Here is a 25,518-nt window from a genome sequence, read left to right as displayed (position 1 = left end):
TGGAATGATTTTGAACTAAAAAGTCTGCAATCTAATATATTAAAATAATGAATGGTAGGATATGATTTGGATTAGTACATTTGAAAGTCTATCCTTCCACTGAAATGGAGTTTAGATTAATTGAATCATTCACCTCACATACAAATCCTTGAAGAATCTTCTGTGCAAATAATGAGTGGTAGCAGTGTCGTGTGGAAATGCAGATAAGTTCTTCAAGTTGTACTCTATTGACCAAACCAAACATACCATCATAAAAGGTATCATCACTAAGAAGAATTTAATCAAATTTATCACCATATCAATGATCTAATAAGTACTTTATCTTATTATGTATTGTCTCTCAGTACAACACTATTTAGATTACCATTATATTTCAAACAAGTTCAGAGAAACTAGAGTTTAGGAATAACTTTTTTAATAAAATAAAGAGTAAATTTAAACTTTCTACTTTTTGTCTATTTAAAATTTTTATGTATTAGTTTATTTACTTTCCAACCTCACATAACTATTTTCATTAATTAATAACATCTTAATAAAGATTTTAATGTTTGAGGGAATAAAATGTTTGACTTTTCAATTTTGAATGAAAAATTACATTTGTCTAAAATTTTAAGAGTTAAGTACATATAGATAAATCTAATTTATATCTAAAATTTAAAAATCTCAAATATGTCATTGTCAGTAGCCTTTTTCCTTTAATAGGTCCAGATTATGTTATATTAGAAACATCAAAAAGTAGAAATATACAAGATTAAGCCAAAAAAAAGTATTAATGACAAAAAGTAGACAAGTAAGGGTGTTAACTATAGGAGAAAATTAAAGAAGAAATATTCATAAAAATGGTCATCAGTGATTTTTTTGTTATCTTTCTTGGACCAAACTTTGTTATCATTTAAATCTCAACCACTACTGTTCACCATAACACTGTTATGTATTGTACATAAATAGTAGAAGAATTACTTTAACTGTTCACCATAACAGAGTGTTATGTATTGTATATAAATAGTAGAAGAATTAGTAAAGTAGAGAGAAGAAAGTAGCAGAAGATATGGCAGAGGAGAAGTGTGCACCATTGTTTGAGACAAAGAGAGCCAAAGGAAGGTTGTTTTACAAGGTGTTTTCTTTGTCATTGTTTGTGGGGATTTGCTTCATCTGGGTTTTCAGAGTGAGTCATATACCAAGAGAAGATGGGAAATGGGGTTGGATTGGTTTGCTTTGTGCTGAACTATGGTTTGGTCTTTACTGGCTCCTCAGACACCCCTTCAGATGGAACCCTCTCTTCAGACAACCTTTCAGACATAGACTATCTCAAAGGTACCATGCACTCATCTTATCACTTTCTTCTTTCATTCATTCACTCACTTCTTCTGCACCTTTTTTCACTTCTCTACTATCAAAACAGATCCAAACTTCATGACATGAGTGTATGATTTTGAAACAGATATGAGAAGGTGCTACCAAAGGTGGACATCTTTGTGTGTACAGCAGATCCAGGAATTGAGCCAGCAGTGATGGTTATTAACACAGTGCTATCAGTTATGGCTTATGATTATCCAACAGAGAAACTGAGTGTGTATCTTTCAGATGATGCTGCATCAGATATTACCTTCTATGCTCTCTTAGAGGCTTCCATCTTTGCCAAACAATGGCTTCCATTCTGCAGGAAATTCAAGGTCGACCCCACCTCACCAGCTGCTTATTTCAAAACTATTGTCTCATCCACTCCTCCAAATGCTCCTGGCACAGACTTTGTCACCATCAAGGTCACTTCTTATCTGCTATTTTATTTGCTCATTTTATCTTCATTGTTAAATAGTTGTTTCAATTATTACGAAGATGAATATTCCTTGCCTGATGTGATGCTTTAATATAACGAACGTAATCGCACGTAGTCGTAATGGAGAAAAAAAAAAGGTTTTGATAAACCCTAATTGTAGAGAAAACTAAATATAAAATAAACTTTTATTCACTTGTGTATTATAGAGTAAAATACATGGTGTATATATAAGAGAAAGATTAAGACCTAGCTGAAACAGAAAAGGAAGGTTGGGTCAAACAAACAAAGCCCAATAATTTAAAATGGAAAAATAAATATGTTAACACCCCTCAAGCTGGGGAGTAGATATTTGTCAGGCCCAGCTTGGATTTGAGAGTAGAAAACTGTGCGGAAGCAAGGGGCTTGGTGAATATGTCAGCAACTTGCATTGCAGAAGTAATGGGCAGCAATTTGAGGAGACCAGAGTTAAGTTTTTCACGAACTAGGTGACAATCAATTTCGATGTGCTTGGTTCGTTCATGAAAAACTTGATTGGAAGCTATTTGAAGGGCAGATTTGTTGTCACAATATAGGTTTGCAGGCTGGGAGAGAGGAAGATGTAAATCCTGAAGGAGGTAGGACACATGTGGTGGTGGCAAGTGCTCTATACTCGGCTTCAGAGAGGAGCTGCGGGAGATAGTTGGCTGCTTTTTTGATTTCCATGATATTAGGGAGTCGCCTAAGTAGATGGAATATCCAGTGACAGATTTGCGTGTGGTAGGGCATGTTGCCCAGTCATAGTCACTAAAACTGAACTAGTGTGAGAAAAATATAGTCCTTCACCAGGGGTGCCCTTGAGGTAACGCAAAAGACGGGAGACAGCTTGCTGATGATGAGTTGTGGGTGCAGATATGAATTGGCTTAAATTGTGAACAGCGAAGGTGATGTCTGGTCGCGTGTTGATTAAGTAAATGAGACGTCCAAGGAGTCTTCTGTATTGGGAAGTGGCATCAGCATCGAGAGGTGAGCCTTGGTCGGGAGAGAGACGGGAGGTGTGAGTCATAGGAGTGGCCACAGGTGCAGAGTCAAGCATGCCAGTTTTTTGAAGGAGATCAAGAGTATACTTGCGTTGACTTAAATGAAGACCAGTACTATTGCGAGCAATTTCCAGTCCCAAAAAGTAGGTGAGATTACCTAAATTTTTTTATCTTGAAGTGATGGTGGAGGGATGCAGTAATTGTATTGATTTTCTCCGTGTCATCACCAGTTAAGAGCAAGTCATCAACATAAACAAGAATAACAGTGAGTTTATCATTATTATATTTAAGAAAAAGAGAATGGTCAGCAACAGAGATAGAGTAATTATTTGATAAAAGAAAAGTAGAAAGTTTTGCGTACCATTGACGACCAGCTTGACGAAGACCATACAAAGACCGTTGAAGCTTGCAGACATGCTGGGGAGAAGGAAGAGAGAGACCAGGTGGGGGGGTCATGTATACCTCTTCATGGAGATCACCGTGAAGAAAGGCATTATTGACATCAAGTTGTTTTAAAACCCAATTTTTGGTAGTGGCAACAGCAAGGAGAAGGCGGACGGTAGTGAGTTTAGCAACAGGTGCAAAAGTGTCTAAGAAATCAAGTCCTTCAAGTTGGGTGAACCCTTTGGCAACAACTCTAGCTTTGTGGCGCTCAACAGTGCCATCAGAATGATATTTAATTTTATATACCCATTTACAACCAATAGTTTTCTTTCCTGGAGGGAGAGGGGTAAGTTGCCAAGTATTGTTAGCAGCAAGAGCTTGAAGCTCAGCTTGCATGGCAGATTGCCAAGAAGCATGTTTGGAGGCTTCAGTATAGGTGCGAGGTTCAGGATGAGAGTTGATAGAGGAAATAATATTTCTAAAATTAGAAGATAAGGAATTGTAAGACAAGTAATTATGAATAGGATATCGACTACTTACAGTGTTGGTTGCTGTGTGGAAATCGGCAAGATAGGCAGGTTGTCAGTGAGGACAAGTTGATCTTCTTGGAAATTGGGGTGAGGTGCTTCCTGGAGGTGCAGGAGGTGATGATGCTGGTGGAGGTGCAGTGTTGGATGCAGGAGCAGAGACATTATTTGCCGGAAAATCAGAGGATAATAAGGCTGGTGGAGGGGCAGTATTGGGTGCAGGAGTAAAGGCACACGGCTCGGCAGAAGGTGCAGGAGTAGAGGCACACGGCTCGGCAGGAGGTGCAGTATCAGAAAAAAAATCAAGAGCAGAATTATATGCGTTAGAAATAGGGAGAGATAAAGTGTTGGGGTCCCTAGGCAAGCCACTGTCCAATTTATATGGAAAATGGGTTTCATGAAAGATTACATGTCTTGATATCTCTATGCGATGAAACTTTAAATTTAAGACAATATAACCTTTTGTATTTTGCGGGAAACCAAGAAAAATACCTTTGATAGATCTATCATCTAATTTCTTCCTATGTGCAGTAATGGTACTAGCATAGCATAGGCAATCAAACACTTTTAAAAAAGAAATGTCATACGGTTTTCCAAACAATTGTTCATGAGGAGTGATGTTATTAAGTAATGGAGTAGGAATAGAATTTATTAAGAAAACAACATGATTTACAGCAAATTCCCAAAAGATAGAAGGAAGATTTGCTTGAAAAAGTAAGACCCTGGTTACATTTAGTATGTGTTGATGTTTACGTTCCACAATGCTATTTTGTTGTGGTGTTTCAACACAAGATGTTTGATGTATAATTCCCTTTGAAGCATAAAAACTTGACATAGCAAACTCAACACCATTGTCAGTACGAATCATTTTGATATTAGTTTGAAAATGATTTTGAACAAAAAGAGTGAAGTTAATGATGTGCGGACGCACTTCAGATTTATTATGCAACAAAATAACCCAAGTATAGCGCGAGTAATCATCAACAATAGTTAAGAAATAACGAAAACCTTGCATAGAAGTTATGGAACAGGGTCCCCAAATATCAAAGTGTACAAGATCAAAAATAGCAGAGGTAGCAGTAGTACTTAAAGTGAAAGGAAGTTTCTTCTGTTTTGCACGACTACAAGTGTCACATACATGATGAGTATCAATAGTAATAAAAGGGTATTGTTTGCGTAAGACATGTAATCTTTCATGTGAAGGGTGCCCCAGTCTATAGTGCCACAATGTTTTGTCCGTGATATTACAATTAATAAGAGGAGCAAAATTATGTGGTTTAGAGCGATTAGAAGCAGGCAAGGTAGTGACAGGGTACAAGCCACCAGTGGCTTCAACTGTACCAATCCTCTCTTGGGTGAGATTGTCCTGTATAATGCAGTGAGTTAAAGTGAAAGTTAAAGTGCATTTAAGTTGGTGTGTGAGTTTAGAAACAGATATTAAGTTTAATTGAAAATGAGGCACATATAACACATCAGACAAATAAAACTTGGCCGAAAAATGTACTAAACCAGAATATGTGGCATAAACAGTTTGACCATTTGGGAGACTAATTAAGACAGGTTTGATTTTAGTCCAAGTAGTAAAAGCGCTCAGATTGTGGCAAACATGATCAGTGGCACCAGAATCAACAAGCCAAGATTCTTTTATAGCAGATAATGAAGAGAAAAACTTACCCGTTGAAGATTGCTCGGTATTGGTGATTTTATCTGCCGAGAAGGTTCTGACTTGATTAATTTGAGCGTGAGGGGCAGGATCCTCAAGGTTTTGCTGACGCAAAATGTTGGTCAGGAATTGACACTGTTGTGGTGTAAGTTGAATCCCCTTTACATCCTGCTCTTTAGAAAAAGACTCAAAAGAAGGGTTAGTAGTAAACATATTGTTGGCTTGGGATGTCCTATTGATGGATTTGTAGCCAGGAGGAAACCCATGTTTTTTATAACAGGTGTCGACAGTGGTGTCGACAGTGTGGCCAAGACGGTTACAAAAAGTGCAAATTTTTCTAGTAGAAGAAAACTTTGAGGTTTTAACATCATTAGAAGGAAAACCCACCTTTCGAAAACAAACAGCTTCAGTATGACCGTACTTACCACAAAAATTGCATGTAGTAGTGCGACTACTGTTAAGACTATGAAGACTAGGGGCAGGAACAACAGTGGATAATTGTCTCTCTTGTTGAACAACCAAGGAAATTTTTTTGGATATGGTAGGAATGGGATCCATGAGCAAAACATGAGAACAAATATTTTATACTGATCATTTAATCCTCTTAAAAATTGCATAGCACGATCCTCACACTTTCTTTGATTTATAATAGAAATGACAGAACAAGAACATTTTACTGGGCATGTGCACATAGGATTAGGTCTAAAATTCTCTAATTCATCCCAAATAATACGCAATTTTGTAAAATACTCTGTGACAGACATATCCCCTGGTTTAAAGAAATAGCCTCAAATTGCAAATCAGAAATGCGAGATAAATCCCCTTGTGAATATCTAACTTTTAAATCATTCCAGATGTCAAAGGCTATGTCCATCCAAACAATGCTTTGCCTAATAGGGATTGAAACAGAGTGTACTAACCAAGAGACAACCATGTTGTTACAGCGTGTCCAAGACGAGAAAGTGGGATCATTCCTTTGTGGGCATGGGTGTGAGCCAAGTATGAATTCCACTTTGTTCTTGGCACTAAGAGCAGTGATGAAGGACCGACTCCACGAATGGTAGTTTGTTGAATCAAGAACAGGTGACACCAACGAGGTTGCAGGGTTCTCGCTTGGGTGTAAGTATAGAAAGTTGTTCATCGGCTGTTCCAAAAGGGTCATCGGTGTAGGGTTTCCATTTGAAGAGGAAGTCGGTGTGGGGATTTCATCAGCCATCGCCTACAAGGTTTTAAAGAAAGAAAAAAAAAATAACCAAGAACAACAAAGAGGGAAATAAAAATTAGAGAGAAGCGCAGCAGAGCTCTTCATTCGAAGATGAAGAGCTCTGATACCCTATTACGAAGTGGATTTTAAGCCTAACTCAACCCCATAAAACCGGCTCATAAGGTTGAGGTCTGCACCCACTTATATACTATGAAAGGCTCTCATCTCTAGTCGATGTGGGATCTCCAACACACCCCTCACGCCGAGAGTGATAGATAGAAGCTCGTGCGTGGGACTATATATTATGGGTGATCCGATAGCGGCCCGATAGCGGGTGGCACGATAGGCCCAACACAAACACTCGCTAGGATAGGCTTGAAATGACTCTGATACCATATTACAGTAAATGAAGATGAATATTCCTTGCCTGATGTGATGCTTTAATATAACGAACGTAATCGCACGTAGTCGTAATGGAGAAAAAAAAAAGGTTTTGATAAATCCTAATTGTAGAGAAAACTAAATATAAAATAAACTTTTATTCACTTGTGTATTATAGAGTAAAATACATGGTGTATATATAAGAGAAAGATTAAGACTTAGCTGAAACAGAAAAGGAAGGTTGGGCCAAACAAACAAAGCCCAATAATTTAAAATGGAAAAATAAATATGTTAACATCAATACATATTTGGTTTTTAGAACAATCTTTCTAAAAAAAACTTTAACTATATTAATTTTGTTTTCACTACCTTAATGATTAAGATAATTGAATACACATTTTATGTTTAGTAATTGTCACTTATCTTTATTAAAAAAAATAATGATAATATATTAATCTTGAAGAAATAGTTAAGGATTTAGATTTTTAAAAAAATCATGTCCTATGCAAAAAAATTACCATTAAACGAATCATTAATGTATGTAATTAAAGTGCAGAAATTGTACCAAGATATGGAAAGTAGAATAGAAAATGCAGCCAATATGGGTAGAGTCCCAGAAGAAGTACACTCAAAGCATAAAGGGTTTTCTCAGTGGGATTCATACTCTTCTCGAACAGACCATGACACAATTCTTCAAGTAAGACACTTTCTCCTAAGCACTTTTGGTTTATTAACAAGCTATTCTGATGATTAATGTATAATTTTAACAATATTTTTTTCAATAAAGTACCACACTAGTCTCATTAAGTAATATTCATTTTTTCTTTATAGAGGCTAACATGATACTTTACTTAATGTTCTAATATTAAAACTAATGTTTGAATATTAATCTTTTTTTTTCTTTTTACTGCTATACTCATGCCTAATATAATATGTATTATTTTCTGTATAGATATTACTTGATGGAAAGGACTCGAGTGCCAAAGATGTAGATGGGAATGTTATGCCCATATTAGTATATTTGGCTCGTGAGAAGAGACCTCATGTCGCACATAACTTCAAAGCTGGAGCCATGAATTCGTTGGTATTGTGTATGCATTTATGATAAGGTTTGTGCATGTTGCTGTGAAATTAATCATCGGTTTTCTTACGTATTCCTGGTCCTAAATGCAGATAAGAGTGTCATCAATGATTAGCAATGGGGATATTATCCTTAATGTAGATTGTGACATGTACTCAAACAATTCTCAATCTCTAAGGGATGCACTTTGCTTCTTCATGGATGAAGATAAGGGCCATGAAATTGCTTTTGTGCAGACTCCACAGTGTTTTGAGAATATCACGAAGAATGATCTATATGCTGGTTCTCTACGAGTAATTTTTGAGGTAAATTAGTTGATGATCTTTTTCTTATCAAACCAAAGTTGTTCATCATTAATTAGGCACTCTGCTATGTAGATTACCTTAATTAAAGTTTGTGATGGTTTGAATTTTAAACATGTGAAGATGGATTTCCATGGTATGGATTCACTTGGTGGGCCTTTGTATATTGGAACTGGTTGCTTTCACAGAAGAGAGATACTGTGTGGAAGAAAGTTCAATGACCAAATCAAGAAAGAAGCAAGCTTGCATGAACTGGAAGAAAAATCAAAGGCTCTTGCTAGTTGTACCTTTGAGAAAAACACTTTATGGGGAAAAGAGGTCACAATTTTTCTCATTGTCCATATCTTGAGCTCTTGTTATTGTGATAGTGATTGTGTCATATTTAAACGATCAAGTTTAATAGATAAATGAAAGTAATTTCTTTAACTGGTCATGTAATCAGTAACTGACTTTTAATTTTAATCTTCCATCTATGATTATATGACTTAGATATATAGCTTTTTTTTTCACAATATTAAAAAAGTTATCTATAATAGTGTAGTGGCTAATTTGTTGAAGCTATATGAATATTTGATTACAGATGGGACTGCAATATGGTTGTTCACTGGAGGATGTTATGACAGGATTGTCTATTAAATGCAAAGGATGGAAATCAGTGTACTATAATCCTCAAAGGAAAGCTTTCTTAGGTGTAGCTCCAAACACTCTGCCACAAGCACTAGTTCAACATAAGAGATGGTCTGAAGGATGCTTTCAAATTTTTCTTTCTAAGCATAGTCCTGCTTGGTATGCTTATGGATTCATCAGTCCAGGCCTCCAAATGGCATATTGTTACTATAACCTATGGGTGTTTCTTTCCTGGCCAACTCTATATTACTGCATTATCCCTTCACTCTATCTTCTCAAAGGCATTCCCTTGTTTCCTCAGGTATGAATGTGAGACATTCTTGGCAACACAAAACAAGTATGGTTGTCATGAAGGACTGAATCTCTCTTTTAAGCTATTAGATAAAATCATGTGAATGTTTGTGTTTTTAGTTTTTGACATGGTATCAAAATTTGAATGACTTCAATGCTTCAACTCTTACCACTTGGGAGCTATTTTAGATTGAAATTACTTATTTCCATTTGCTCTCCAATTAAAGGTGACACATTGCAAAAAAATGTATGTCTCTTCCTCTACTTGAAAAGATTTTGCTGAAATTTCTTTTTATTAGACAAAACTTATATTAGTCTCTCGTGTATTTTTTTTATAGTGTTTTTCAATCAGAATTAGAATTTCACTTTCATGAGCAATGTTGATTTTTAATGTTTGCATTATACCAACATACTGATCCAATCCAAGTTAAAAAAACAACACCAAAATCACCTAAAGAGTTGTACGAAAATTATGTGCTTTAATTAAGTTAAAGGAGTAGGGAAGAAGACAGTAAATAAAACATGTGATTTGATTTCAATTGTTTGGTATCTACTTCTAAACTTCTAACTTTTACCACCCTGCTGCATTCATCAGATGTCAAGTCCATGGTTCATCCCTTTTGCATATGTGATGCTTGGCGATTCCTCTTACTGCCTGATGGAGTTTTTGTGGTCAGGAGGCACAGTAAAGGGTTGGTGGAATGACCTACGGTTATGCCTATACAAGAGAACAACCTCTTATCTCTTTGCTTTTGTTGATACCATCTTCAAGTTTTTTGGGTTTTCAGAATCAACCTTTATAGTATCTGCAAAGGTAGCTGAAGAAAAAGTTTCCCAACGATATGAGAAAGAAATCATGGAGTTTGGAAACTCATCCCCAATGCTCACTTTGCTAGCAACACTTGCATTGCTCAATTTGTTTTGCCTTCTTGGCATGCTCCTAAAGCAAGTGTTCATCAATCAAGAGGGTCTCAGAATTTTTTATACAATGACATTGCAAGTTCTACTAAGTGGGGTTTTGGTTCTGATCAATGTACCTGTGTACCAAGGACTCTTCCTAAGAAAAGACAAGGGAAGATTACCAATATCTGTTGCAGCTAAATCCACAGCATTAGCTCTATCTGCATGTTTCCTCTTTATTTCTACAAGTTAAGATGTTTTTCATTTTTAGTTTTAGTTTAAATGTTCTTTATTTTTACAAAGTTCTACTCTTTAGTGTAATAATTTAGAAAATGTGTACCCTAATCATCACAATTCACCAACACTATTGTGCTTTTTATTCAAGTGCTGAATAATTTCACCTTTTTTATTTGTATTTGTCATTCTGTTAGAAAATACATAATTTTATTTTTTTCCGAGTGTGGATGGCATAAATCACAATTCAATCCTTTTGCACTCAAAACAAGGCCACAGACCACTCAGAATCATGATCTGATTCAAGGTACATGTTTTATTACATTACAGGAAAGACTTTAAATGTACTATATGATTCAGACGTAATTCATTCATTTCTAATGATTGTGTCAAATAATTGACATTGTCAATCCCCTCTCTAGATAATTATTTGGTTGTTTCAACTACCACCAATCAATCTATAATTACAAATAAGATATGTTCAGATTGTCCTTTAGATTGTCCTTTGTAATAATTAGATGTGACCTTAGGTATGTACGCGTTATTTTCCAATCAAGTCCTTTTAAATTGTTCAAAAATAAATAAATAAAATCAGTAGTATTTTCCCAATTCTGAGAATTTTCTAAAAACAACCACCAATTCAGAAAATGAGACTTTAAAGAATGAAATTTAAGTTTACTTGTTATTGTCTTCTATAGAATAAAAAGAGGTAGTTGATTTGAAAAGTATAGTTAAACAAAATAGTAATAGCCTATTTGACGTTGAAAATGTAAATTTTAGCTTTCGAATTTACTCACGTATTTAAGTCCCTTGATAATTTATGGAACAAAATAAATATCATTGAACACTGTGTATTAAAAAATATAATCTTAAATCTAATTCTAATAGAATTGTTGTATTAAAAAAAAATTTAAAACAAATATCGAAAATGTTTTTCATTCACAAATTATATTGAAAATGTTTTTCATTCACATGGAAGTTTGTTTTTAGGAACTAAGTTCATTTTTGTGGTTATTTCCTGTTTTGTATAATTGGAATAGGAAAATATACATCATTTAAGATAATTGTTTCTTATTTTCTTAAAAAATATTAAGACATAGAGGGTTGGGGACAAGAAAAAAATTAAGAAAAATTTCCATTCGAATGCTTGAAATGAATTAAGGGGTTTATTTTCATGCTGAACAAATGGTGAACAAAGTTATTCAAATTATAATATTTATAGTCGGGTGTTTGTCCTGAGACTACGCTTGAAAACCATTTATAAATATATCTTTGTAGAGCCATACACACTGATAAATATCATAGTTATTTGGTATGCCTTTCCCTGTACTGAATTTCCAAGTTTTTTTTCCATAGTGTTCATATGGTACACGTTTATCTAACAAATGTTTGTTGGTTATTAATTCAGATTTTATTACCCTTAAACTATTTTACCATTATATTGCATTAATGGTCAATTTACCGGGCCTGTTAGTATTTCCTAGTTTATAGTTTCCAAGTAATTGTAATTATTATATTTATGATTGAGTGAATCAAAATGAATAAGATCAGTTTTGCAATTTTATGCAATTACGTTTAATCAGTTGCTATAACCTTTTGTCTTTTCTTATTTCTTTCAATTAGTTCCTACAACTGGTATCAAGAGCTAGGTTGTTATCATGAACTCTACCCAATTATCAGTCTCTATCCTTGATGGAAAAAATTACAATCGGTGGTGTGTGCAAATGAGAGTTTTGTTTGATTATCATGAGTTATGGGATGTCGTTGAGAGTGGAGTATCTGCATTAGTTGGTAATGCAACTGAGGCGCAACGAGTAGCGCATCGTGATCAAAAGAAAAAAGACAATAAGGCTTTGTATCTCATCCATCAAGGGATGAATGACGAGACGTTTGAACAGATAGAAGGAGCAACAACTGCTAGTGAGGCTTGGACAATTTTGTCAACCAATTATAAAGGTGATGATAAGATCAAGAGGGTGCGTCTTTAAACCCTAAGATGCCAATATGAATTGCTGCAGATGGAAACCACAGAGAGACTATTGATGTCTATATAAACAAAGTTCTTGCCTTGACAAATAAGATGAAGAGCAATGGTGAAACACATTCGGAGCAGGCAAAGGTGGAAAAGATTTTGAGATCTTTAACTCCCAGATTTGAACATGTTGTTGTCGCAATTGAAAAGGCCAATGACATTTCAAAAATGACAGTAAGGTTATGGTCTGGTTCCCTACGAGCGCATGAGCAGCGGATGAATGACAATAAAATTGAAAAACCAATTGAACAGGCTTTACAAGCACAAGTCTCAATTGGTAGATCCTATCATAAACATGGTACTTATTGTAGTAAAGGTCGTGGTGACCAGAATCATGGAGGCGCTGAGCAAAACAACATTGGTTCCAATCACAATCCAAGTTCAAATAACTCTTGGTGTGGTGAACGTGGACGCGGAGGACGAGGAGGCATTTATAATAAATCAAATGTTGAGTGTTATAATTGCCATAAAGGTGACCATTATGCAAATGAGTGCAGATCAAAAGGTGATAATCATGCTGCCAATTGTGCTCAAGAAGACAGTAATCATGAACAAGATGAAGAGGATCATGCAGTACTAATGGCAGCCACATCAAATGAAACTCCAAACAATCATACTTGGTATTTGGATACAGGTTGCACAAATCACATGTGTGGTAAGAAGGAGTTGTTTGCAGATTTGGATGACTCATTTCGCACAAAAGTGAAATTCGGTGATGGCAGGTTCGTTCCGGTGACTGAAAAAGGGCGAATTCTTATCACATTGAAGAATGGTGATCACAGTTACATCTATGATGTTTTCTATGTACCTGATATGAAAAGTAATTTGTTGAGTATGGGGCAACTGGCCGAGAAGGGTTATGTGATGCACATAGTTGAAAATAAATTATCAATTTTTGATAAAAAAAGGTAGTTTGATTCTTAAATCCTTTTTTATCAAAAAACCGCATGTTTCCAGTAGATATTCATATGGGTGATTTCAAGTGCTTGAATGCAATAGTGAATAATGAATCGTGGTTATGGCATTTACGCTTTGGGCACTTAAATTTTCAGAGTTTGGAAAATCTTTCCAAAAGAAATTTAGTGAATGGTTTACCCCATATTCATCACCCTGATCAATTGTGTGAGACTTGCATTTTTGGAAAGAATCACAGGATACCATTTGTTAAGGAGCCTTGGCGTGCAAAATTTCCTTTGGAGCTTGTTCATACAGATGTTTGTGGCCCGATGAACATATCATTAGTTGGAGGTAATAAGTAGTTTTTAACCTTTATTGATGATTTTTCAAGGAAAACCTAGATTTATGTATTGAAAAGCAAGGATGAGGACAAGATCAAAGTTGGATGATAAGGCAGTGAAGACCATTTTCATTGGATATAAGCATAGGGGATACAAATTGTACAATCCAATGACAAAGAAAGTGATTATCAGTCGTGATGTTACATTTGCCGAAGATGAGGAATGACAATGGAATGCAGCAACTGAAATGGATTCAAAAAAACGATATATTTATGTTTTGAATAATGATGTGGAAGATGGAGTCACTTCTGAAGCACCTGCAGTTCAACCTGAAGATGTAATTCAACCTGAAATTGCAACTCCAATTGCAACTATGATGGAGCGACCAAGAAGGTAGCAACGATAACCTGTACATCTTCAAGATTGCGAAGTAAATCTTGATGATGAAGTTGATGACAATGGAGATTTGGTTCACTTTGCTTTTCTTGCTAATTCAGAACCTGTGAGACTTGTCAATGCCATTCAACACCCCAAATGGCAAAAGGCTATGAATGAAGAATTGATGGCGATTGAGAAAAACAATATCATGACTCAAATTGGGAAGATTGTTCCAAATCAGAATTAAAGGAGGATGTTGGTTATTAATTCAGATTTTATTATTATTAATTCAGATTTTATTACCCTTAAACTATTTTACCGTTATATTGCATTAATGGTCAATTTACAGGTCTGTTAATATTCCTAGTTTATAGCTTCCAGTAATTGTAATTATTATATATATATATATGATTGAGTGAATCAAAATGAATAAGATCAGTTTTGCAATTTTATGCAATTACGTTTAATCAGTTGCTATAACCTTTTGTCTTTTCTTATTTTCTTCAATTAGTTCCTACAATGTTGAGCTTCAACATACGTAATTATTGTACGCAATTAATTAAATAAACATAGAATCTCATAATTAGTGGATTATTACATTATTAACTTGTAATTTGTAGAGAGAAACTCTTTAAAATAAAATAAATGTCACATGACAATAATGAATGAATGTGGTATGATTTTGATTTAAAAAAATAATTTTTTTTTATATTTATGCGGGTCAGCAGGTCAAACTATCCCACCCCATTGTTGGTCCATGTATGCTTCAGGTTATGCGGGACGAACCTAAGCGAATCAACGAGTTAGATTAGTGAACCCGTCTCATGCTTTTTGGTAGCGGTCATCGGGTCAGCCTACATAACCTGCTCTACATTATCATCCCTACTTTGTTCCACCTATTATCATTGTTTTATAATAATTAAACATATTTAAAATAATTTCTATAGTGAGAAAAAGCATAGCATGTTTCACTTAAAAATAATTTTCTTAATTTTTTTATTGTTTTTGAAAAAAAGATAATTTCATCATCACTTAAAAAAAACAATAGATCGATTTTGAAGGATACATCTATATACTTAATGAGAAAAAATGTTTATTTTTTATATAATAAATATTATATTTCTATAATACACATATTAATAAATAATATTATATAAAAAATTTCTATTTTATATTTATTTTACATTTTAAATTATAATATAAGGTGGTTTTTAGTTTTTGATAACTTCTTCCAATAACTATTGAATTATTTAACTTTGTTTTCACACTTTGAAAAGTTAATTAATTCAATCAATTTTTAAAGTTAATCAAATTTCATCCATTAATAAACTTAGTTCTATTTTGAAAACCTTGAATTATACCCTTCCACTTACAAAATTCTCATTATAAATTCTTTTAAATTTTGATCTTAGAATATAAATTTTGATTGAGTTGAAACTAAAATATATTAAGATTTTCATCTTTTATATCATAATGTTATATGTATTAAAATTTCTTAATATAAAAATATTTTATATTTTCTATCATTCCAATTATTTTTTCCGGAGATCAACTCGTGAATTTAGAAACAAAATAATTCACTTTAACATCTCAGAGTGCATGGGAAGGTTAAGTAAAAAATTCAACATGAAAACATTTTTACTTGTACTTAATATGTTATTATCCAATATAAGCTATTGAAATATAAACCATGTAAACAATTCACATAATGAATTGGTTTCGTTAACAAATTTTCTTCATGAATAATTGAATATTATTTTATAAAATATATTGATTGATAGATTTGTGTATGTTAGTACTTAGATGTTACTGATAAATTTATGTACATCAATAATTATTAACAAATTTTATCGACAAATATAAAAATTAAAAAAAGTTATTATATTTTTTTAATCATTGAAAATAAAATAATATAATAATAACAACATAAAGCAACATCAAAATCAATAGGATACATGATTATTTGATTGAATTACTCTTTAAACACATGATTTTTTATTATTATTTTGTAAGTAAGATACATCAAAATTCAATTAATATATCATCGACGATATATTTTTCCAGTTCTATCTAGATACAAATGACTCTCAATGAAATAGGGAGGATCTTCAAAAACTTTAACACCTTGCTCGGGACACAATGACAACCCATGTTTGGCAAGACCATCAGCTGCTGCGTTTACCTCCCTGAACACATGATTCAAATAAATCATGTTAGCCGTCTTACATATCTCCATAATTGAAGAGATAACATCTTGACTTTGTCTTGTATCGTCATTGCTTTGTTGGGCTACCAAGCTAGTAATGATATCGACGGCAACTTTAGAATCACTTTCAACCATCAAGTTCTTGTATCCCTTGGAGATTGTTGTTTCAATTCCAATCTTGATTGCCTCTAATTCAGCCGTTAGTACTGAACAATTTGCCAAACCACTAGAGAAACCAAAGATAAAATTTCCTCTCCAATCTCTCACAACCCCTCCTGCGCCTGCTTTGTTTCCGTGCATTGTAAATGCTCCATCACAATTAATCTTGACAAATCCTTCAAAAGGTGGTCTCCACCAAATTAATCTTGAAGGTCTTATATTTTTCTCCTATCAAATTTTTTACATTTTAATATAAATTAATAACTTAAAAGAGTTAAATGATACTTCATAATAACAAGGTAAATCATGTACCTTCACAGTGTTTTTCATGCCAATAGAAGTTTTCTCTGAAACAGACCATGAATGTAAATTTCGACACTGATCACCATACATGCAGTTCCCATTTTTCCAATATTTACATGTAATTGATGATTTCAAACAAGTCTTAACAACACTCGTTTTGGATGTCTTGCTATAAGGAAACCTTTGATGATGTCTATTACATCCATCATTTAACCAATACTGATAAGTTGGTATTGTTTCATTTCTGCTAACTAGTTCCATCATTGTCACAACCTTAAATCCAAGATAACACAAAATAAATACAGAGAAAATTAGTCTCTACACTATAATTTTGTAAAAATTTCTCAAAAAATTTAAAGGATTTTTTTTAAAAAAATCTCAACAAATGAAGAAGAGTAAACTACAAATAAATTTAAATTTTAAGTAAGCACCATAACTTAAAAATCTTGATATTTAAATTTGAAAATGAAGTAAAATTACCATCTTTCTAAAATGAAAATATTTGTTGTATTTCATAATTTTTTTTTTAAAAAGTCATTACAAAATTGGTAAAAGAACAAAATAATATTTCCTTTCAAAGAATGAAAATGTATAAAAAAAATAATAGAAAACAAAAATTAATATTTGTGAGTGAAATTTAAAAAAAGTAATCAAAATAATCATATATCTTGTAATGTAAATCATTCATATGAATTTGAAACTTAAATATTATATTTTTGTATAATAAAACTTGATACTCTTGATTAAAAACATACCGTTTTTAGGACACTTTTATTCCCTTTTGATTACCACCCAAGAAAATAGGTTTTCAAGACCTAAGAAGATAGGTTTTCAAGGTAGATGGTATTTAGGAAATAGAAAATGGTAGACATAAAAGATATACAACTAAATAGTTTATTTATAGAGATGTCATTGATAACACAGAATAACCGATATTCAAATTTTATATTATTTTTATTATTAAATTTAATCAGTTATATTTGATTCGATTATATTTAATGAAATATCTTATCAAATCATATTTTATCCAATCAAATTCATTTTAAAGAATAATAAAAATAAAAAAATCTTTAAATTATATTTAAGCGATTCTATTAGTATATATTTAATTCAAATTATATTTTATCAAATATAATAACATAAAATAATTTATATTTTATAATTTATTATTATTTCATAGGGTTAAATAATTTGACACTTCGTAACTTTATTATTATTTTTCTAATATTGATTTTTAATATACTTATTATTATTATTAATATAAATAATATAAATAATATAAATAATATAAATAATATAAATATAATAAATAATATTAATAATATAAATATAATAAATAATATTAATAATATAAATAATATAAATAATATAAATATAATAAATAATATAAATAAATAATATAAATAATATAAATAATATAAATAATATAAATAATATAAATAATATACAATATAATAAATAATATAAATAATATAAATAATATAAATAATATAAATAATATAAATAATATAAATAATATAAATAATATAAATAATATAAATAATATAAATAATATAAATAATATAAATAATATAAATAATATAAATAATATAAATAATATAAATAATATAAATAATATAAATAATATAAATAATATAAATAATATAAATAATATAAATAATATAAATAATATAAATAATATAAATAATATAAAATAATATAAATAATATAAATAATATAAATAATATAAATAATATAAATAATATAAATAATATAAATAATATAAATAATATAAATAATATAAATAATATAAATAATATAAATAATATAAATAATATAAATAATATAAATAATATAAATAATATAAATAATATAAATAATATAAATAATATAAATAATATAAATAATATAAATATTATAAATAATATAAATAATATAAATAATATAAATATTATAAATCTTATAAATAATATAAATAATATAAATTTATAAATAATATAAATTATAAATAATATAAATATATAAATAATATAAATAATATAAATAATATAAATAATATAAATAATATAAATAATATAAATAATATAAATAATATAAATAATATAAATAATATAAATAATATAAATAATATAAATAATATAAATAATATAAATAATATAAATAATATAAATAATATAAATAATATAAATAGTATAAATAATATAAATAATATAAATATATAAATAATATAAATAATATAAATAATATAAATAATATAAATAATATAAATAATATAAATAATATAAATAATATAAATAATATAAATAATATAAATAATATAAATAATATAAATAATATAAATAATATAAATAATATAAATAAATAATATAAATAATATAAATAATATAAATAATATAAATAATATAAATAATATAAATAATATAAATAATATAAATAATATAAATAATATAAATAATATAAATAATATAAATAATATAAATAATATAAATAATATAAATAATATAAATAATATAAATATATATAAATTTATAAATCTTATAAATAATATAAATATATAAATCTTATAAATAATATAAATCGTATAAATAATATAAATAGTATAAATCGTATAAATAGTATAAATAGTATAAATAGTATAAATAGTATAAATAGTATAAATAATATAAATAATATAAATAATATAAATAATATAAATAATATAAATAATATAAATAATATAAATAATATAAATAATATAAATAATATAAATAATATAAATAATATAAATAATATAAATAATATAAATAATATAAATAATATAAATAATATAAATAATATAAATAATATAAATAATATAAATAATATAAATATTATAAATCTTATAAATAATATAAATAGTATAAATCTTATAAATAATATAAATAATATAAATCGTATAAATAATATAAATAGTATAAATAGTATAAATCGTATAAATAATATAAATAATATAAATAATATAAATAATATAAATAATATAAATAATATAAATAATATAAATAATATAAATAATATAAATAATATAAATAATATAAATAATATAAATAATATAAATAATATAAATAATATAAATAATATAAATAATATAAATAATATAAATAATATAAATAATATAAATAATATAAATAATATAAATAATATAAATAATATAAATAATATAAATAATATAAATAATATAAATAATATAAATAATATAAATAATATAAATAATATAAATAATATAAATAATATAAATAATATAAATAATATAAATAATATAAATAATATAAATAATATAAATAATATAAATAATATAAATAATATAAATAATATAAATAATATAACTAATATAAACAATATAAATAATATAAATAATATAACTAATATAAACAATATAAATAATATAACTAATATAAATAATATAAACAATATAAACAATATAAATAATATAAATAACATAAATAATATAAATAATATTAATATTATTCATAAAAATATAAGTAAAAACAATTAAAAAAATGAAAAAATATAATAGAAAATATTATTGTGCTAAATATAAATAAATTTATTAACTATACTAAATAACATTAACAATATTTAATAATATTCATAATATTAAGAATGTTAATAATATTAAAAATTGTTTAAAAATATTTATAATATTTTAAATATCTAATAATATTAATAATGTTAATAATTTAAATAAGATAAATGATATTAATAATATTAATATTATTAACAATAATAATATTAATATTATTAGTAATAATAGTAATATAAAAATATTAATATTATTTATATTATTAATAATATTAATATTATTTATATTATTAATAATATTAATATTATTTATATTATTAATAATAATAATAAGTATTGGTTAATGCTTCTCTGGTCATTGAAGGAATTTGGCTTTGAATCTTGTCTATTGTAGTTTTCTTTTAACATTAATCGTGTTATATGAGGATTTATCCGTATGTAATTATTCCCGCTTCATGGCGCCAAAGTTACATACGATTTTTTTCGTATGTAATATCTATTTACGTATGGAATAAAATCCGTATGTAAATATTTGTATGTAATTGGAGATTTTCTTATAGTGGTGGGTCACACCTTACTCATACCATCGTAGAACTGACTCAGGCATACTTAGGCTTTTCCTGACTAAACCTTTCCTAAACTTTACCCGACCTGACCAACATGGGTCCAACTCAACTTATATCGACATTAATTGGGCTTATTTCATCTTAACTTGAAGGTTTAGCCAATGATGATTTTTGCATGTACGAGGTTGATGAGTACGAAAGAGTTTAAGAATATTACATACAAGGTTGTGTTTATATGAAGAAGCTTTATTAGACTTGAGTTGGTGCTTATTCCATCCACACTTCATTCATATTTAACTTATTTTGTATTTTTATAGTTGAGTTTCAACCGAAAATTTCTTTTTTTATGTTGGAAGTTTTAAGGGATATTATATACAATATTGATAATGCTTTGAATATTGAAGGAGTACCTATTTTACACAAAAACATGTATGATTTCTACCATGAATATTTTCAATTTGGTGATCTTCTAGTCAAAATAGAATTAGAGGGAATATTATTTATTAGGTTATATCTTAAAGACATAGAAGAGCAAAAGACACCTATTAATAGATTTTCAAAATGATCATCTAGATATTGTCCGGATGTAAAGTATATAAATGTTGGAGGTGATGCACAATTGTGTGTACATATCTTTGGTGACACCATTAATAAGTGTTTGTCATTTACATCTTGTTGATATTATTTAGTTTCTAAATTTGGTAGCAAAAACATTGGTTGCTAATTAGATACCAATTTAAAAACTATTTAACAATAATAGAAACTAATTTAGAAATCAATTTTTTGTTAGTTTCTAAAATGGTTTATAATTTAGTTACTATTGCAACTAATTATTTTGGTCTCTAAAAATTGGTTTCTATTTCATGATTTTCTTGTAGTCTTAGTTTTCTATCAATTTGATATTTCTAATATATCTCAGTCAATTTTAAACCTCTTTCGAGCATTTATTTGTTGGAAATTATACTTAAAATTCTTTTAATTTCTTCAAACATCCAATGTTATTGTTTACTAAAGTTAAAATTTGATTTTTGTTGTTAATATTTAGTAAATGATACATTAGACGTTCTCCTTTATAAAATACATAAACCAGTAGACTCTCCCTACAACTTATATAAGTAGACGCTTAGATTAGTATAGAGATATATACTGTGTCTAATTCATTACATCTTAGTTTGAATTTCTTTAGCAAACTATAAATTGGAAAATTTATAAGCTTTCACTTTGGAACGTTATACACTTAAACATTCTTTTCCACTAATATTTAACCTTGAAACAATATGTATGAATCTTTAAATTGAGAAATTAAAAATAGCTAGTGATATTATTAATATTTTCAAGAAGAATTTCAAAACCAAAATTTGGATATAATTTGTAGAAAGAACAAATTTAAATTTTGAATTGAAATAGGAAAGTGTATAAGGAGCTTGTTAATAAAATATTCTTAAAGCGTTCGTAAAATCAAAAAATATATATAAATATATATAAATATATATATATATATAAAAGAGATGTCTAAGTATTATTTGTAGTAATCTCCTTTAATTTTACATTACCACACTTAGCGTTTCTATGTACGGTTCTCACCAAGATGAGATCGGTTAGAATTCGAATGAGTTTCGAGTGATCTTCCTTCAAGCTCCAATGATTCAACTTCTAAAGAATGAGGGGGGCTCCACTAAAGTACTTCGACTAAAGTACATAAAATTTTGTATATGTAGTGAGTATAGTGCAAGATATGCGTTGAGATTACTCCATCTAAGTGATTATCTATTTATAAGTTTTTATGGGCTTGGATCTTTGACACTGGTTTCTCCAGGTTTTATATATAAATCGGAGTATTTCATAATATAATCAAAACATTTATGTAATATAATAAGGGATAATGCGCAAATAAATCAAAACATTTATGTAATATAATAAGAGATATTACGCAGATAAAATCACTTTAATTGCCCTTGTTAATAGAATGTTAATTGTGTCTTGAAAAGATTTTAGTTACTAGATACCACGTTTGGTTTTATCATTATTTTTTGTATTCTTCCTTTTTTCTTGGACAAATTGGCAAATTGGGCTTAAACACAACTTACTGTATTTGGGCTCGTTCAAGGCTGCTTCTTCCTACACCTCCATATTCTTCTCTCACCTCCATACATTTTCGTATTTCCTAAAATACCCTTCTGTAAGATTCCGGATTACATAATCCGGAAGTCATTTTTCAAATTTGTAATTAGCTTCCGGATTATATAATCCGGAAGTCTTTTTTCATATGCATGATTACTTTCCGGATTACATAATCCAGAAGTTTTTTTTAACTTCCGGATTATGTAATCCGGAAGTCTTTTTTCAAATGCGTGTCTGGATTACATAATCCGGAAGCTATTTTATGGGGGTGGCGGAAGAAGGATAAAATTGTATTTTCATGTTGTTTATGGAGGTGCCAGAAGAAGATATGGAGGTGCAGGAAGAAACAGTCCTCGTTCAACCATATACTGGTCCGAGACAGACCTTCGTGTCAGGGCCATAATACAAGTGTTTATCGGACTACTTTTTGGATCGGTCTGTTAGGCCATAGGCCCGAGAAAGTCCCGGGCGGTACACTTACACATTCAGAAAAATATAAAAACTTAATTTATTATTACTAAATAAATCATTAAGCAATTTTGTTTCTAAATATTTAAAAGACAAAAGTATTCATTAAATTGTCATCCAAAGATTATTATTATTATTATAAATTTTACAAATATTTAATTAATCTATTATCACATTTACTATTTTCATTATTATTTTTATTAATATTACCACTTTTATTATTATCATCATTATAACTATTATTACTATTACTATCATTGTTATTATCCCACTAATTCATACTATTACTATCATTGCTATTATCCTACTAATTCATAGAAAATAGATTGAGATAACTATTAAGAAAGTGAACTTTAAGTCTAATTCAACCTTATAAAATTGATTTAAAGTTCATTTCTTAATATGATATCAGTCATGTAGAATCTATCTTATCGAGAGTTTGTTGGGCTTATCAGGTCACCCGCTATCGAGTCGCTATTGAATCACCCATAAATATATAGTCTTATGCATGAGTTGATAACCTCGGTATGAGGATGAGTTGAATAACTCACATCAACTAGAAATTAGAACATTTCGTAGTATATTAATGAGTACAAACCTCACTTGTAAGCTAATTTTATAATCTACTTCATAATAATAATTAATATTAAAAGAGAATCACATGTCAATTTCATACAATGCATTACATAAAAAAAAAGTTATATATTGTAAGTTAGGGTATCACACTTTAAATTTTGCTAATAGACCATGCAAAGTGGTTGCACAGAAGTGTAATTTGGCTTCCACCAAATAATTCACCCAAACAATTTTGTTTTCTTTTAAAAATATTAGTAAGAAAATCATGACACTTTTGATATGAGTTCCCTGTTTTTCTAATGTGAATTTATTTGAATGATTAAAAATGCTATATTTCCACAATATTTTTTGGCAATATTTAATTAAACTTAATTAATAAAAAAAAATTAGCTGACAATTAGTGTGCTAGTGTTCACTTTGTCTTAATTTGAAATGATTTGAATAGATTTTGAACTAAAAAGTCTGCAATCTAAATACTAAAATAATCAATGGTAGGATATGATTTGGATTACCACATTTGAAAGTCTATCTATCCATCCAATGAAATGGAGTTTAGATTAATTGAATCATTCACCTCACATACACATCCTTGAAAGTTATTATCAAAATAACTTACGAATTTGAATTTAAGTTACATATTTATAATTCTTTATTAGTTGATCTTCCATAGTAATAGATAGTAAATAGATATTTTTTAATGAATACTTGTGTAAAATAGATAGAGATATTTTAATTACTCACGACAAGGATATAAATACTTAAAACTTAGTAATTATTAATTAATCATATTTAGATATTTTTTAAATTAAGTGATTAAAATAAATTTACTAATTTGATAAATATTAATCATTGAAAAAAATTAGAATTTAATTTTATATATTTATAATTTTTATTTAAATTTATGAAATTAAAGTTGTTTTTGAAAGATTAATTCTTTAAAACTTTTACTTTGGTATAATTTATTTAATTTTTTTTAGAAAAATTAAATTTATTTGTACTAATATTTTAATATGCAATTTTATTTGAATTGTTATTTAAAATGACATTTTTATTTGATTTTATATTTCAAAGACTTGTTTTTAAATAATTTATTTAAAATAAAAAATTGTGAGCATAATTGTCTAAAAATATCTGAAGTTATTTTTGAAGTAATGAGAAGAATTGTTTGAATAAGACTCTAAGCACTAACCATAACCAGTCCTAGAAATTGGTATACCTGGTGGTGCATGAGAACCAATAAAAAATGGTCTTATGTAGAAAAATAAGTGCTTATCTCAGCAGTGTCGTGTGGAAAAATGCAGATAAGTTCTTGTATTACACGTTTATTTACTTTCCAACCTCACATAACCATTTTCATTAATTAATAACATCTTAATAAATATTTTAATGTTTGAGGGAATAAAATGTTTGATTTTTCAATTTTGAATAAAAAATTACATTTTCTAAAATTTTAAGAATTAAATACATTGATAAATCTAATTTATATCTAAATTTAAAAATTTCAAATATGTCATTGTCAGTAGCCGTTTTTCCTTTTGTAGGTCCAGATTGTGTTATATTAGAAACAT

At 28.7% G+C, this 25,518-nt stretch overlaps 1 protein-coding gene across 1 annotated transcript; it reads left to right on the top strand.

Annotated features, from left to right (window-relative positions):
- Positions 1-727: 727 nt before the first annotated feature.
- Positions 728-10,562, top strand: LOC137831365 (cellulose synthase-like protein E1). The gene is made up of 8 exons (XM_068639012.1): positions 728-1,314; positions 1,442-1,763; positions 7,509-7,649; positions 7,905-8,036; positions 8,126-8,338; positions 8,459-8,653; positions 8,916-9,263; positions 9,849-10,562. Exons 1-8 carry the CDS (start codon positions 1,049-1,051, stop codon positions 10,404-10,406), a joined length of 2,175 nt encoding a protein of 724 aa, XP_068495113.1. The 5' UTR covers positions 728-1,048; the 3' UTR covers positions 10,407-10,562.
- The last annotated feature ends 14,956 nt before the right edge of the window (positions 10,563-25,518 follow it).

The sequence above is a fragment of the Phaseolus vulgaris genome, chromosome 6 (assembly GCF_000499845.2).
Source record: "Phaseolus vulgaris cultivar G19833 chromosome 6, P. vulgaris v2.0, whole genome shotgun sequence".
NCBI lineage: Eukaryota > Viridiplantae > Streptophyta > Magnoliopsida > Fabales > Fabaceae > Phaseolus > Phaseolus vulgaris.
Note: the sequence above shows the minus strand (reverse complement) of the source record. Positions and strands in the feature narration are given on the sequence as shown.

Excerpts from the sequence above, each read along its gene's own strand:
- LOC137831365 (XM_068639012.1), top strand. The coding sequence starts at position 1,049 with ATGGCAGAGGAGAAGTGTGCACCATTGTTTGAGACAAAGAGAGCCAAA. Across the intron at positions 1,315-1,441 it reads AGACATAGACTATCTCAAAG|ATATGAGAAGGTGCTACCAA; the intron begins GTACCATGCACT and ends ATTTTGAAACAG. Across the intron at positions 9,264-9,848 it reads GCATTCCCTTGTTTCCTCAG|ATGTCAAGTCCATGGTTCAT; the intron begins GTATGAATGTGA and ends TGCATTCATCAG.